Source organism: Lagopus leucura, unplaced genomic scaffold (assembly GCF_019238085.1).
Source record: "Lagopus leucura isolate 7727_CA_CO unplaced genomic scaffold, USGS_WTPT01 Super-Scaffold_100024, whole genome shotgun sequence".
In the NCBI taxonomy this organism is placed as follows: domain Eukaryota; kingdom Metazoa; phylum Chordata; class Aves; order Galliformes; family Phasianidae; genus Lagopus; species Lagopus leucura.
The window spans coordinates 8,360,723-8,376,929 of record NW_024962276.1 but is presented as its reverse complement, the minus strand read 5'-3'; the positions used below and the strand labels follow the sequence as shown (position 1 = coordinate 8,376,929).

At 45.6% G+C, this 16,207-nt stretch overlaps 1 protein-coding gene across 6 annotated transcripts in view; it reads left to right on the top strand.

The window, feature by feature from the left end:
• Window positions 1-16,207, top strand: part of ACACA (acetyl-CoA carboxylase alpha) — a 98,482-nt gene that overhangs the window by 35,734 nt on the left and 46,541 nt on the right. For 3 of the 6 annotated variants that reach the window (XM_042879821.1, XM_042879822.1, XM_042879826.1), the window contains 10 exons: window positions 3,834-3,857; window positions 5,869-6,012; window positions 6,574-6,670; window positions 7,858-7,965; window positions 9,968-10,024; window positions 10,335-10,379; window positions 12,834-12,875; window positions 13,409-13,624; window positions 14,138-14,293; window positions 15,753-15,956. In XM_042879821.1, coding sequence (XP_042735755.1) covers window positions 3,834-3,857; window positions 5,869-6,012; window positions 6,574-6,670; window positions 7,858-7,965; window positions 9,968-10,024; window positions 10,335-10,379; window positions 12,834-12,875; window positions 13,409-13,624; window positions 14,138-14,293; window positions 15,753-15,956 — 1,093 coding nt within the window. The remainder of the gene's footprint in view (window positions 1-3,833; window positions 3,858-5,868; window positions 6,013-6,573; window positions 6,671-7,857; window positions 7,966-9,967; window positions 10,025-10,334; window positions 10,380-12,833; window positions 12,876-13,408; window positions 13,625-14,137; window positions 14,294-15,752; window positions 15,957-16,207) is intronic. The other 3 variants (XM_042879823.1, XM_042879824.1, XM_042879825.1) reach the window with 3 other exon arrangements.

Genomic DNA, 16,207 nt, shown 5'->3' with positions numbered 1-16,207 from the left:
TTTTGTTCAGTCTGCCCTGCTGAGGTGGCAGACTGGTGGGATATTGCCTGCTGTTCAGAGGTTTGGTTTCCTTTGTAAGAATGGTGAGCTGGGTGACAGACACTGAGAGGCCTTTCTTAGGTGTTCAGCACGGGGAGCAGCGCTCCCCTGTTCTTGGCTTAAAAACTCCTGTTCAAAGAAACGTTGTGTATCTGGTATAAGAAGAGAGAGAGGGAAATACAGTGTTCTTTCAACGGGGCTTTTGTCCCCTGTGCCACACAGGTGGCCTTGAAATGTCGTGGAGAATCTCAAACCTGGACGAGATCGGGTGGTGGAAGCGATGGAAGGTTTTAGTGGTGCAGGTTTGCTCTGGGTACATTCCAAGCCACCAAGGACTTCAAGATTTGACAATTGTCTTACTTAGCTTTAAAGCAAGTTTTATTTGGCAGCTCAAACAGGCTGCTAACTCTGATTGTGTTTGGAGTTGAGAATGCACGCAACTCACAAACGTGCATACAAGCAGATGCCTTAGGTTTGTCTGAATCCCTTCCTGGAGCTGCATTCTGTTGTCCTTGATGCTTCTGAGAGTGGAACTTGGGTCCTGTCGTTGGTTGTCTTGTATTTCCAAGCGTCTCAGCATCAATGTCTCAACTATCTTGTGCCTGTTTCTGCCCAGTATCTCTTTTTTGTGCTTGTGGATGTTTGTTGGCACCTTCCTTGAACTTTGGTGTTGCTGATTTCAAAGCTTAAGAGCAATGCATGTTTCTTGGAGCTGTCTCTTGATGTTTTGTCATCTATGGAGTACTTTGGTTGTTCTTTTTGTCAGCCTCTTCCTTAGCTTACAGGTTGAAACCATTTTGAAAGCTGAAAGCCAAATTTTACATTGATGTTTCCAAACAGTGGTTTTTATAGAAGAATCAAGAGCCCAAACTGGCATACAGATAGAGCAGAGCTTTAAGTACCTTCCCACTAGCCTGCCTCATCGTTTTACAATGACACAGTCAGGACATCTGAATTTCTAACAAAATGAACATGTTTCCTGTGGCCTGAAATAGCTGTTAGAACAGCCTCTTGTTTCAGCCATTGGATTCCTTGTGTGGAAAGAGCTGCTCTGCTGCGGGCCGAGCGCACAGCCCAAAATGTGCCGTCAGCAGCCTGAGGTCCCCTCCGTGCTGCAGGAGAGCGGCTGCTGCTGAGAGGGAGGGGGGAATGATTCCAGGACACCTGTAAATCCCCGCAGCCTCGTGCTGAGGGTTTGATGTTAATTAGACAGCAGGCAGCAGTAATGGGTTGCAGTTCCCTTGGCTTGGCTGTTTCAGAAAGGGCGAAATCTTCCAGCGGAGGAAAGAACGGGCTGTTGAAGGGGCAGCAAACTGAATGGAACGATGATAATTTTATGCAAATTGGACTTCAGTAGCAGATTCAGCTTGGCTGAATCACAGAGGGAGCAGAAGAATAAGGGAAGAAAGAGGGAGAGGAAAAACCCAATCAAAATGTATGGTTTGAGGCATGTTTCACAGCCTTCTGTTTAGGTTCTTCTACAGAAATGAAGAAACATAAGAGGAGTGCCACTGGTCACAGCCAGTGGAATTGCTCTTTCTCCTGTGTTACTGCTGTTAATAACTACAAGTGGGTTATTCAGCCAACCTCTGCTGATTCTGCTTTGCTGCCTGATTTCAAAAGCTTTGCCCCACGCCGGCACCTCCATCACAGCTTGCTGCAACCCGCGGCGCTTCGCACGCACGGCCAGAGCTGCCGGGGGTGGGGGAAGGAATGGAAATTCACCCAGAAGGTGCAGGAAGGACCTGGGGGGGGATTTTCCTTTGCTTGAGCAGGAGGAGTAATTGCGACATGAGGCCGTGCGGTGCTGCTTGCATGGGGCTGGGGGACACTGCTGTGGGATCAGCCCCCCGGGTGGGGGGGTATTTGGTGAAGGTCAGGGTGAGGGGTGGTGGGAGGGCTCCTGGTCGCGGCCAGCCGCATGGCAGCGGCGCTGTGCCAGAGCTGTGCTCCTGCTGGTTCCCCTGCAAGCTTTGCAGCCTTGTTTGTGGAGCTGCGGAGGTGCGACGCCTTTCAGTCACACCTCGCCCCAGGGCCCGCCTGTGCTGCACGCATCAGCCCTTGGCTCTCGGTGCAGGATGGTGACAGTGACAGCTGAGCTGGGATACAGGAGGGTTCCTGCAGCCGTGCCTGTGGTTATGGCACAGCCCTGCTGCTGCGCTCCGCTCCTTCTTGAGATCTGTTTTCCTGCTGTGATTCCTGCCAGAATCTCTCCACCTGCATTCCAAGTGGTCTGGGAGTGGTTCCCAGAGCAGGGCAGCAGGGTGCTCTCTTTGAGGCAGAAATGAGTGTTTGTTGCACTGTTTGGTTGGCTTGCTTCTTTCAGTTTTCTGAAAGCATCCCAGGGAGCACTACGTGAGTGCACCACGTGTAGGAGCTGCCTGTTCTCACCAGGCTGTTCTTTTCTTTCCATCTGAAGGAGATCACATGCAGCTTTCCCACCACTTAGCAAGACAGAAAAAAGGCACAAAACCCTGCATCCCTGTGTCCCTTTGAGCCCTAGCAGCAGGCTCTCAGCAAACTATCTGTCCCTCAGACTGCAAATGGAGTTATTTAAATTTAGTTATTAAGCAGCAGATAGGCATGTCTTCAGCCCCAGAAGTTTTGTTTTCTGCCCTATGGCTTAAGGAAGTCAGGGGAACTTCTGTGCCTCTGTCAGTAAAGCACCGAACGTGCAGCCTCACAGTGAATGTGATTCTGATGTAACAAAATCTGTTTTTGAGCAGGGTGCATTGAGTCCACTGAGGGCTGTGACCATGGAAACATTGTGGTTGCTGATCACCAGGACTTCATATCCAGCAGCCCAGGGCCTTGCCTGTGGCTAAAGGCATTAGGAAACTCTGTAGTTTGGTCTTCCCCAGGTTTCTGTAGGGAGGGAAGGACAAATGGCCAGATCTGTGCTCCCTGAAGCTTTACTTTTGACCTTTCCACGTTGCTGATCTCTGCACAAGCCTCCTGGGCGCATGTGTGTTTTTCTGATTCAGTCTTTGCTATTATGAATGCCACACTGCAGCCATTTCTGCATCTTGCATGGAGCCATTTGCCACCTTGTGCTCCTGTGAATGGATGGGCAAAGTGTGACCACTGCTGGGAAGCTGTGCACCTCAGCTCCATTTAGCTCGCAGCCATTGCTGAGTTGTGGTTTGCAAGCAGAAATGCGGGGAGTTGTGGGCTGATGTTATGAAAGAACCACTCAATTTTGCTGAAGTTGGTCTCAAGTTGTGTTTGCTCTTTTTGGTGTTCATGGCCTTGATGCTGCAAATGCCAAGTGTTCCGTGGTGTTTGTGTGCATTTGCTTTGTTCTCGCCCTGTGGGCTGCTGCTTACTGGGGAGGTTTGGCAATGAGGATTTGGCTTTTTTTTCTGAACCTGTTGCAGTCTCCCTATGGGACACAGTCACTCTTTTGCATCTGTGCTGCTGTTTGCTGTTCTGTCAGGTGGGGCTGACTCCCACTCTGACCTTTGAAGCTCCGTTGGTGTTTGCACAGGGCTTGCAGCAGCGCCATGAGGTGCTGTAGGAATACAGGGTGCCTTGCGAATGCAGCGTGCTTTCCTCATATGTGTTATTTGCATGTCATGTGCATGGTCTGTGTTTACTCCCGTGGCAGTCGTGGCAAGTCAGGTGGTGGGTGCCTCCTCAGGGTCAATGAAATTGAATTCTGCCTAATTTCTGCTGGACAAATTTGGGTTCGGTCAATTTAAAGGTGTCGCTGGTCTGCGGACCAGCCTGATGATAGTTTTTGATGATGGCTTTCACTAACCAATCTGTAACTAACTGTGGTTGTTTGATTACAGAGGGAACATCCCCACGCTAAACAGGTACGGTACTCATCATCTTTTAAAATTTGAACAGAAAGACTAGAAAGAAGTAGTCTAGTGCTCAATGTTCTAACATGTTTTGTTGTAGTGCCCTTCTCTTTGCTTCGGAAGCTCTCAAACGTAACTCTTCTCCCTCCATTTTCCTCTCCCTTTGTCTAAAACATGTTTTCAGCTTTTCACCACCCTTTTTAAAAGCAGCTTTGCATGCAGCAGTCTCCACAGTTAAATCTGCTCGGTGCGCCCGCAGTGTGGAGTGCAGCTCCTGTGTGGGTCTCTCCTTTTGGAATGGGATCCCAGCTGGTCCCTCTGTGGGGTGGCACAGGGAGCAGGGCTTTGCCTCGGGCTCATAGCACACCTGTTGCCGCTCTGGTTTCTCGCAACTAGCTTAGAATTCGTTGAGGCTGTCTTACCTCCCTCGTGCCATAGATGAATCTGCATCTCCAACAGCTGACAGCATGTTTTGTTGTGTTCTGGATGCTAATTTTTCCTCCCGTGTCTCAGTTGAAAAGTATTTCTCGTTTTAAATAATACATGAAAAATGTCTGCTGTCTCTTTGTTTAGTTACTGTTCTGTGATATGTTTTGTATTGGCTGTAAGAAATGTACACCAAGGCATGTCCTGAAACATTTTTCTCTTTCAAAACATGAATACTTATTATTTATTACTGCTTACATGCCTATTTAGGGAAAATAGTACAAACGGGCTCGAAAGTCTCATGGCTCTTAATCAGAGATAAATTACAGAAACATTGACTTTATACACAGAGAGCTATTAATCAAACTGATGATAGCTTAGAGTGGCTATTGGTGTTCTTAGGGCCGTGTCACAGTGGCTTTCTGTGGGAAGGACAGGGGAGTGAATGAAGCAGCAGTGTGAGCCATGCCCATCCGGCACCACGTGAGCGCTGGTGGGACAGCAGGAGGTGGACGTTGCTGTGGTGCTGTGCTGAATCAGTGCCCTCATTCCTGCCCTTACGGCACCACCTGGGGAGGACAGAACTTGACTTTGTTGATGTGTCCTAAGCCCCAAGGGGAGGGAAGGGAGGGGGGGCTGCCCTGAGCTGCAGGAGCCCATCCTGCAGGGAATGCAGCTGGGTCTGTAGTGTGCAGTGCAGAAATGAGGAGCGCTGTTCCCCTTTACTCCAGAGAAGGCAAAACCCCATTCTGCTTGCTGGAGAGGGGGTGTTTAGTTGGTTGGAGTATTTGTGTTGACATGCAAGGAACTTCCTCTGCTAGTCTTGGCCATGACAACGTGGAGCTGTAACAACAACAAAAGCAAATCAGAAAAATAAACACAGAAGAAACAGATGACAAAAGCTCGCTGCACAAATTAACATAAAAGCTCACTGCCCAAACGAACACCAGCAATTTCACAACAGTGTATGCTGCCACAGCTGTTGAACTATCTGAGAAGTCAGTGATACTTTAATGTGCACAGGATCATGCCTTCTCCAGGAAAGAACACTGACCTTTGCAGTGAGCAGTTTTGCCCTAAATAGAAGTCCTTTACTTGGTGCCTTCCTCTGAGCTTGTGTAAATCTGTCCTGGTGCCACTCACTGACATCAGGAATTGGCCCTGGCTGAGTGCTGCACTCACTGTACAGGCAGGAGCAGAAGAGCAGTGGCTGCTATTCCACCTGTAAAGTAAAGGACCATATTGGGGGGAAAAATGTGTTCAGCTTTGCATAGTCACAGTTCACCTGTCACCTCACTTAACCCTAAGAAGTACTGGTTCTGAGGGCTTATAACATTGTTTCCTGACTCTGTGCCTTGGGAGGATGTCCAGGTAAGAGAATCAGTGGCAGCAGACACGTGCCACCATTGCAGGGCCCTAGGAAATGGCAGCACAGCAGCTCTGGCGTGCCGAGAACCCAGCAGTCCTGCAGTGTCACTCGGGATAAACAGCCATGTGTTGGGTGGTCGGAGCACGTGCGCACACACAGACGTTTGTCCTCAGGTGACCTTCTCTCCCTTGTCCCTGCTGACTGTGCTGTTATTGCGTTGCCATTTAGAATGTCCTTCTCTTCCAACCTCAATCACTACGGGATGGTCCACGTAGCCAGTGTGAGTGATGTGCTGCTGGACAACTCGTTCACTCCGCCGTGCCAGCGGATGGGCGGAATGGTCTCCTTCCGCACGTTTGAGGATTTTGTCAGGTATGTGGGGAGGCTGATGGTTGTGTTCCTTGGTGGGCGCAAATGGGACTGTTTAGAAGCAGGCTCAAAGCGATCCTGAGCTTGTTTGTTCAGCTCTTGGGGTGTCTGTTGGGATCCTCTCATCTGCCTCCTTCAGCTAATGGAAATTTTCAGGCCGCTGCCAGAGCAGCGTGCGGCCAGAAGGAGCAGCATCCAGAACTGCTGCTGGCTGGAGATCGTCTGCTTCTGTGCTGATTTCCAGTGCTCCTGTACACAGAGGAGGGGATATTCTTTGTGCTTCCAGCGTTTCTGGACTAGACAAAAAAGGCAGCAGAGCTCATAGCAGTCATGAGTGCCTGTGGCCATAGGATCTGTGACAAGTGCAGGAAGATGCAGGCTCTGCTCAGGTGGAAGGGTGGAGGAGATGCTGCCTCCTCATCTTTTGAGTTTCAGTCCTGCAAATGGAAGCAGTCCTTTTCTCTCCTCTCCTCTTGGCAATGTGATTTGTGGATTTTAGGACTGTATGCCTTCAGTGAGCTACAGCAGTGTGTTTATGACTAATACTTCTCTGGTGTATTTCAGAATCTTTGATGAAGTGATGAGTTGTTTCTGCGACTCTCCTCCCCAGAGCCCAACCTTCCCTGAAGCTGGCCATGCTTCCCTCTATGATGAAGACAAGGTACAGTAATTTTTCTCTCTGGAGGTTGCTCTCAGTTTGGAAATGGAAGACGTGCAGAATGCTGCAGTGACTGCAGGCTAGATGCTTGCCACTTGTTCCAGTGCTGGAAGCAGGAGTTAAGAGCTTTATGTATTTATGTATGTGTTTTGTTTGCTCTTTTCACAGCAGGTGAATAAAAGTAGGTGGCCATTTCCTGACTGTTCTAAAACCAGAATTATGTCTTACTCTCCATGTAAATTCAGGTTGTTGCTTTTAGCATCAGTAGAATTATTGGATCCATGGCAGTGTAACTGAGAGCTCAGACAGAGTAGGTTTCCACTTGCTTTACATTCTGACTGTTCTCTCTCTTTTGCCAGTTAGAGCTCTTTTTATGAGAAAAAACAGAGTTGGAGCCCTGACAGTTTTTGCACTGACATGGAGAACAGGTGCAGAGGAAGCAGATGGTTTGTAATTCTTAGTGACAGAAGAACTGCTGTCCCTGGCACCACAGGTAGCTGCTCACTGCTCAGTCCTGCCCCCAGCAGCTGGGACCTCTGGTGCAGTACAGTCTGTATTCAGAGCAGGGCTTGGTTTTAAACTTAGCTGTTGATCTGGATGTGTGTAAATACTGAGGCCTTGTTCCAGAGCATCAACCTTAATGTCCTCAGATCTTTCTCTTTAACTCCTCATTTCACCAAGGAAAATTTTCAGTTCATACTCAGTTTGTCGGAGTTAACCACAAAATTTTGAGCACTACGTTTGTCACTTCTCAGACCTCCAATGTCATTGACACTTCCAATTACATTATTTCATTCTGTTGCAGATGTGAAAGTGCACAATGTTTTGCTCTTATACTAAATTTACTTAATGCCATTACCTTTCAAGATGCCAGAGCCCTTTTATGCCTTGCCTGCATTGCATCTCATGAAGAGAGGCCCTGACCCCGCATTCATTTTGCATCCAAATGAGGCATGCTTGAGTTCACCAAGTCAGAACTGGATCCTCCAAACGAAGCTCCTGTTTGCTGTTTGTGGATTTTCTCTTATTTCTGAAACGTGAACTTGTGGGGCTGCTTGATCAAGGATTTCCTCTGTAGTTCTCCTTATTTGATAGCAAACTCTGCTGAAGTCATCTGTTTCCTATGGGACATGAGTTTAAGAGTTGTTGTTCACAGTTTATTTATGTGGCATGTGTTCTTCAAATTGCAGGCTGCCCGTGAGGAGCCCATTCACATTCTTAATGTTGCTATTAAAACTGATGGGGACGTTGATGATGATGGGCTGGCAGCCATGTTCAGAGAGTTCACACAGAGCAAGGTAAGTCAGCTCAGTTCTCTCCCGCTCTGGAGCAGGCTGGCTGTTCAGGACAGGTCTGTCTGCTTTGGGAAGTCATTGTGCTTCTCAGATGTTTTTTCCATAAATAAATGCAATAGTTGCATCCTTAATTTCTGCCATCTAAAATCTTACCACTTCACTGTTTGGATATCGCTGCCCCTTTCTGAAGCCTCCAAGGTGGACACTGAAAACCACGCAGCTCTCATTTTAGTTTGTAGTGCTTCATGGTCCATTCTAATCCTTCACCTCAGGACTTTCAATTTCTGGTAGGGTAAAAGACCTTAAAAAATATATATATATATTTGTCAGGTGATGTTTTTTGCACCAAGTGGAATTGCTTTGGTATGCTTTATTGCTGCGTGAGATTCACTTGAGGGTATCAAGTATTGATCCTGCGGCCACTTCTGAGAAAGCTGTGTTGGGGACAGCCACTGGTGCCTGTGTTCACTTGCTTTCCTGATGGGCATGAAGAACTCAGGCTTGTTGGTATGAATGGCTCTCTGGGCACTGCTGCATCCATGCTACCTGCAGTGGCTGTGAGAGCACTGAGGGAGCAGTTTCTAACTTCTCTTCCCAGCTTGAAAGTTAGTCATACGTTCTGCAGAAAAGAGGGGTTCCCATGTGGGACTGGTACCTGCTAGACTTCAGCAGCTTCCTGCCTCTTTAAGCAAAGAAAATAATCAAATATAAAAATTAACACTAGTTTTACTTTTCCTCTTCTTGATCATGCTCGAGGCGTTTTATGGGAGGGGATAAAAGGAAAGAAATTAAAAAAAATAAAATAAAATTCCCAAACACATTAAACTATCAAATAGGTTGATCCAAATTGTCCAAATAATCTTCTCGTCCCAGCATGTTGTGTGTGTTTTTTCTAATAGAAATTAGGATCATATACTTGTAAATGACTTGTGGAGGAGATTGAGGCAGTCGGTGTAAATGGAGTTTCTCCAGGTGCTGCTGGCTAATCGCTCTGTAATGGCTGTGGACTCGCTGTGAGACCCGCATTATTACGATGTAATCAGAATCCTGTTGCTATGCTGTTATTGTCTGCCACTTGTGGAATTTTAAAAGCAATAACAATTTTTGCTTTTTAAATCATGGAATTATTAAAGTTATTTTCTTCCTCTTGCTATGAATATAGTCGCTGATGCTCATTTTCAAAGGGCTTAACCTTAGTAAAACATTGCTGTCTGTGCTGAAAGGGGTTGTTTTGTTCCTGGGCTAGCAAAGTTCTCATTTCATTTTTGTTCTTTTTTTATTTTGATCTTTTTTGCTTTTCAATTGGAAAAAAGAGGAGAAAGGATAAAGTTTTAAAGGGGCAAAATTACGAGTTTTTTAACGCTTAAAAAAACCAGCGATGTGGCAAATGCTCATCACACCACTTTCATTTGCAATGTGGCTTTCTGGAATTAGTTCAAGAAGCAACCAGAATGGGCATATCTGATAGGTATCTGAGGGACGGTGTCACAAATACCAGTTGTCACCTTTGTGATATCGATGGATCCGTCCTTCAGTCAGGGTTGTTCATGTATTGCTTGTGCCAAAATCAAGTACGTGGTGTTGTGCTTCATTGGGTCAGTTCCTCCAAAAGGATCACTTTCCATGGCCTCACCATGCCTATCTTGTGCTAAGAAAGAAATCTTTGCAAAAAGACCAACTTGTGTTGGCCGATGAGAGAAAGCCCTTCTAGACTTGTAGCCAACTCTTCTGCTCTGCGTGTTGGCAAGGTTCAGCTGCGTGCTTTGCCCTTGCCCTGTGGTTACTTAACTGCAGGCTTTATGAATTTGCTTATGTGTGCTGCAGTGCAGTCAGCAGATGGGAGAGATTGTAGCTGTGAGTAGATCAAAACGGGCTGGGAATGAACTTGCAACAGAGATGCAGGAGCATCTGTAGAGCTTTTCTGGTTCAGAGGAGACTTGCACACGTTGTTGATGTGTTCCTTCTCTGTGAAGCTAAGTCTTGATTCCTTCTTTTCCTTTTGCAGAAATCAGTCCTCATTGAGCATGGCATCCGGAGGCTGACGTTCCTTGTGGCACAGAAGGTATTTTGGTGTCTCTCATGCTGCTAAAAACTCTTTGGTTTCTAGTTCATAGAAGCATTGAATTTATTGTGCTTGACACAAATTAAGTCCAATAACTGCAGTTATTTCTGACTTCACTGTTTTTGTTCTTTAAAATTGGAGATTGTTTTAATGCATTTGCTTAAGAAAATTAATTTACAATTGTAAGCAATCTTGGCACCTCTTGTAATCTTGATAATTCATTTTTGATTTTCATTCTAATTGCTAGCTTTCTTCTGCTTTTTTTTTCTCTTTTTTTTCTCTTCCTGTGTTTGTGTGGTTCGTTTGTAAGGACTTCAGGAAACAGGTCAACTGTGAGGTGGATCAGAGATTTCATGTAAGTAAAAAAGGCTCTGGAACATGGTGGTATTTCTGATGAGAGGCCAAGAGACTCGTAAGCGACTCTGGTTCTCATTTGGTTCTTAGCCAGGCCTTTGATGCCAGCATTGTGTCAGAGTTGAATTTCACTACAAGGCTGGACCTGCTGCATTCAGCAGGGCTGCTTGCATGCTCATTGCCTGGCTAACCTCATGGCTGGCACTTTGACCAAGGTCTTCATTGTATTCATATAGTTCTATATTCTGAAATGTAATCACATTTTTTTATTTCATACATGCTGTGGGGATTCCTTCAGTCTTCTCCCTGATTTCAATATAACTTAGAGGAGTGATTGAAGTGGCTTGCTAAATTTTGTCTGATGACTTAATGACGTGGAAAATGTTTGGTGCTTCTGCTGCTGTGAATTACTTCTTTCTCCTGGGCTTTGGCATCAGCAAGACTTAGCTTGGCCCTGTTTTCAAGGTGGCAATGCAAAGCATAAGCAGTATTTTTAGCCCTTCTGTAGCTGCTTTACAACTCTGGAGGTTGTTAGGAGTCTTTAAAGTGCAAGAAATTCATCCTGTGTTTAATGAGCCTGGTTCAGCAAGTTGAGCACTGCTGGGAATCCATGACCACGGTGCACAGACAGGTACTGGTGAGAGGGTTATGTAGGAATTGGACTCTTAGAAGGAAACCCTAGCTTTAGATGGGAAAAAATGAATTTTTAGAGAGTTGAATTGACACTTGAAGAGCACAAAGCAGAAGTCTACGGATAAGCTCTGCAGCATGCATCAGAGATCAGGCTTGGACCGAGGCAGCCTTGTGCTGGCCCTGAGCTGTGCTGATGTGATGTGCTGGTAGGATGCTCCTGAGCCAGAGGGTGCACTGCACATCTCATCTGCCTGCAAAGTTTCTAGAGCACCGCTGGGACGTTTTGTGTCAGTCTTTATTACCATCTCCTGTTCTATTCCGTTTATTATTGGACCAACTATTAACTTAGCCAGGGCCCAGGCTTGGGTTTGTTTTTGTTTTAATTACAGTCTATATAATTAGTTCCCAGCATGTTGAGGTAATAGAGAGTTGCTCCAGCAAGCTTCCAATTTCCTCATCTCATTAGGTTTTTAACGTGATTATTAGTATAATAATCAACTATGATGATTTCTGTTGTAGCTTTTCACATTCTGCGATTTGCAGGGTGTCTTGATTGGCTAATTTAGGCAAATTATTTTGATTGTCTTGATGATGGTTGGTTGATGAGAACACAGCAGGGGTATAATTCTTCTGCCTGGGAAATGGAGCACTCTTTTGGATTTTGGTACCAGAGCACTGAGAATTTTTTTGTGTGCACATCTAATTATTATATTTGCCCACAACAATAGTCAAATGCCTTGAAAGCAATTACATTAGTGATAGAATGGGCATGGATGATATTAGGGGAAATTGGCAGTGTGCAGGGGGGAACAGGTGGGAGGGATTTGGAAGAGAAGTGAGGAAGCATGGAAGTCCTGCGTGTGCTTGTTGCAGAGCACTTGGTCCTTGCAGGCTCACCTATGTGCCCGGTGTCTCAGTGTTCAGGCAGGGTTCCCTTACTTCTGGCTGCTCCAGAAGACACACTCCAGTCAAACACAGGTTCTTTTGTTCAGCTATCGGGCGGCATTCCAGGGGCTGTTTTTTGTGGGAGGTTAGGATGATTTACCAGGTGGTTATTTTATCTGCTGTTTGTTGCACTGAATCAAGCTAGGCTTGCATGTCCTTATTGACAGTGAGAATGTGATTCAGAAATTCAGTGACTTCAAGTCAGAGACTGCCTTTATTTCTCAATGAGAGCTCTGGCCAGCTGGGTGTGCTCCTTTCTATTACCTGAAGTACCAATGGCTGGTGTTCTCGTGTTGTTGGTGCAAAGCATTCAGAAATGTTCCTCCGTGCATAAAAATACAAACCTTTTACATTTTGCTAGGATATAATCTGAGCAATAGAATAACAGAGAAACCTAACCATAGCTGGGAGGTTTTTCTGGAGTTCTACTTCCACATGGAATGAAGTTCTGTTATTACAATTCATAATTTTCATTGGAAAGAGGGCATTTCTAACAGTAAGGCTGTGAAAATAACTTCATACAGTTAATATAGATTGTTTTGTGTACATCAGCTTACATAACAAGGTTTTAACGTGATTGTACAGCTCCCAAACGTTTCCACAATCACTGCAGCAATAACAGAACTAGTAGAAGTTCAATTGTATTGTCTGTTGATAATGGACCACAATAATAAAAAGCCAGTCAAGTGGCATCTGTTGCACTGACGGCGAAGACAGGCCTGAACTACCTCTGCTGCCTTGCTGGGGGTAACTTGGTTTTCCACCGCTCTGTAATGCTGCAAAAGTAGCTGGGAACAACTTCAGTGATCTCCTCTGTTACGGTGCTACCCCAGGTGGATAACTTTTGGAGGATTAATGTCATCGTTTTTGTTTTCAGAGGGAATTTCCAAAGTTCTTCACGTTCCGTGCCCGGGATAAGGTAAGCTGTACAATCTAAAGTCTTTCTTCTCTAAGCATTTACTGTATCCTCTCACGTAGCTGCTCGTGCTGCTGTTGCAGGGAGCTGCTTCAGCTCAGCTTCACTGCACAGTGTGGTATCTTCATCTTCCCACACAGCAGTAGATTCCAGGAACAATGATGAGTCTCTGGTAACGGAATAAAAATTAATGCATTTGGAACCTGACTTAAAGCTTCTGTGTTTGTGAGTTTCATTCACAGCGTAACAGGGGAAGTGTAGAAGCTGTATAATGATTCGATATCAAACTTCTTGGCTTCCCTGAAAAAGAGGGGAAAGAGCTGGAGAACTTGCTGTCTTACAGTGTGTGTTCCACTCTTAGTAGTTCAACAATTTAGTTTGAATTTTTAGCCTTTTAGGGCGTATGAATGTAATATAATGGATGTACGAATGAATGCAATGGGTATCATCCAGATTTCTACATCCTCAGCGTTCCACCCTCTTAACCCACCTCCTCTTCACATCCTTCCCTCTCTGCTCATGCTGCGTTCCTTCAGTTTGAAGAAGACAGAATCTACCGCCATCTGGAGCCAGCGCTGGCTTTTCAGCTGGAGCTGAACCGAATGCGAAACTTTGACCTCACTGCCATTCCGTGTGCCAACCACAAAATGCATCTCTACCTGGGAGCAGCTAAAGTTGAAGTAGGAACAGAAGTGACAGACTACAGGTTCTTTGTGAGGGCCATTATAAGGCATTCAGACCTAGTTACCAAGGTGAGTTTTGTCACCCAGCTGAGCTCTCTTTCCAAGACAGCCTATAAAACTCTGTAAATCACTTGAGAATCTGCCTGAAAACCTATAGCACACATAGAGTGCCGCAGTTGTGTGCCCTCTCTTTGCTCACACTGGCTTTGCAGCAGCATGTCTTCAAAGGCAGTATTCCTGTACCTTACAGAGGTTTTTCTCTGGGCTGTGGATAGTCAGAAATCCCTGCAGTAGTTATTTCTCCCTGTTCCTCCTGCTACTGAAGCAATAGTTTTACCTGTCCAAGTTCGTATTTATGCTGACCTAAACAAGTCAGCTGGATATGTGGACCCAGAAGGTGGGAGTACTGCCTCTGTGACTGTGATTGATCTGTTTCAGCGCTGCACATCCTGCTCATACTGATGTAACCTGTTTTCTCAGTCAAGTCCTTCTGCAGTTTTTCAAAGGCTGTTTTCAAAGGCTGTTTACTTGGGTTGTGGTTTTTGAATAGAAGGTAAATTATTTGTTGACAATGTCTGGCAGGAAGCCTCCTTCGAGTATCTGCAAAACGAGGGAGAGCGATTGCTTTTGGAAGCCATGGACGAGTTGGAGGTGGCATTTAATAATACCAACGTGCGCACTGACTGCAATCACATCTTCTTAAATTTTGTGCCTACTGTCATCATGGACCCATCTAAGGTATGGCCTTCTTGCCAACCCTGAACTGTTTGTTTTTCTTGGGCTTCGCTCGCCAGAATAAACGGTCGTTTCTTGTCTCTCTATGCTAATGTAACTGCACCTATTGACTGAGTGCATTTTAATGGCTTGGTGAATGACGTGCAGTTCCTACCAGCCTTTTTACAGCAGAAATCACAAGAAGTTGGGGACTAGTGTTACAAGTGATAACGTGAGGGTCTGTTTAGTTCCTCCAAATATTGGAGTTCTGCTTTTCAGTAGTGAGCCATGGGAGTGCTGAGAGATTCTGCACTGCTTGTTCAGTTATTTAATGACTAATTTTGATTTCTTCTTGTCAGTGTAAGTCATATGGAGTATACTTTTGCCTTGGGAATGGGCTGGTAGTGCATGTTACTACAAGATAGAAAGAGAGTAATGCTGTGTGTTAACCCAGATCTGTTAGGGGTAGCTTTGGAAGCCTTTTAGGTAAAAACAGCTCTAACACCTGTGCTATTTGCAAGAACCACTTCTCATATTCCTTATGTCTTTTAAAGACATGAGGGATTAGAATGGATAAACGAGAGTTTGTAGGCATAAATTACATTTGTGGTTAGCAGACCACTGCAAAGGAAGTCCTGGATATGCTGTAAAGGCTGCATGGCTGCATTTGGTTGGGAATCAACATTCTGCTCATGGTTACCAAAGGATATGAGAGCTGACCTTTCCTCATGAGAATAACTGAAAGTTTAAAAAGATGAATTGGTTATCAGAGTAAGGATCTCTTGCTTGCTGACTTTAACTCATGATTAAAAACTGGTGATTTAAATTGCTTTTGAATAAATGCGCTCTCAGTGAATCCTGACCCATCAGTTCTCAGGAGCACCAGGGGTGTGCAGCCCTGGATGTTGGGCAGCCTTCAGATGCACACTGTGACTTTTTCCTGAGCAGCAGTGGAAAGGAGACTTTTTTTTTTTGGAAAGAATGTTAAAAAGAGACTATAAATTGCCTTCTTTTAATATGCGCTATTTGCCAACAGTAGTATATTACAAAGTTTAATAGAACACCAGAAGGCCAAGCTCCAAGCAGTAATTACTTTGTTGATTTAAAGCACTGTACCGTGTGTGCTGTGAAACATGATTATTGTGCATATAAGTGCTGTACAACTGTTTGTCAAGGATTTCACTTTCCTGTGTTTTGTAATTCTGAGCTCTGAGCTGTGCTTGCAGGAGAGAGGTCAGTGCAGGGGACGCAGTGCTTGGCTGGGGAGTGAGGTGTCTGAGTTCAGTGCCATCCCTGCGTTTTGGGTCCTGCTCCTGCATATCAAGAGTTGTCAGGATGAGAAAGGGTCTGGTAGCAGCTCGTGTGCTGCTGTTTGGAGCTCTCTTTCCGCGGCCCCAAAATGCTGGGCTGCCCTTGGAGCAGAAGCTTACAGCCGCGGGGTGCTGTGTCCAGAAAGGTGAGGCAAGTTCTGCTGTGTTTTAAGATCGAGGAATCCGTGCGCAGCATGGTGATGCGCTACGGGAGCCGCCTGTGGAAGCTCCGCGTCCTCCAGGCCGAGCTGAAGATCAACATTCGGCTGACACCGACAGGAAAGGCCATCCCCATTCGGCTCTTCCTGACCAACGAGTCGGGCTACTACCTGGACATCAGCCTGTACAAAGAGGTGACGGATTCCAGGACAGCGCAGGTATGGTTCCACGTGGCTCTGTGGTTTCGTGCTCAAAGTATTTGTGGGGGGCGTATTACACCTGATAGGGCTCTTCTGTGGTTTGCTGTGTTTTCAGGTAATATAAAACAGCCATAGCAATATAAAACTTCGCCACACCAAGAAGAGCATATCATTGTAAAGTAACTGCAAGAGGAACGTAGGAGTAGTAAATATAATGTTTTGTAAAAGTGCATGTCCCCTAAAAGTGCATGTCCCCTAAAAGTGCATGT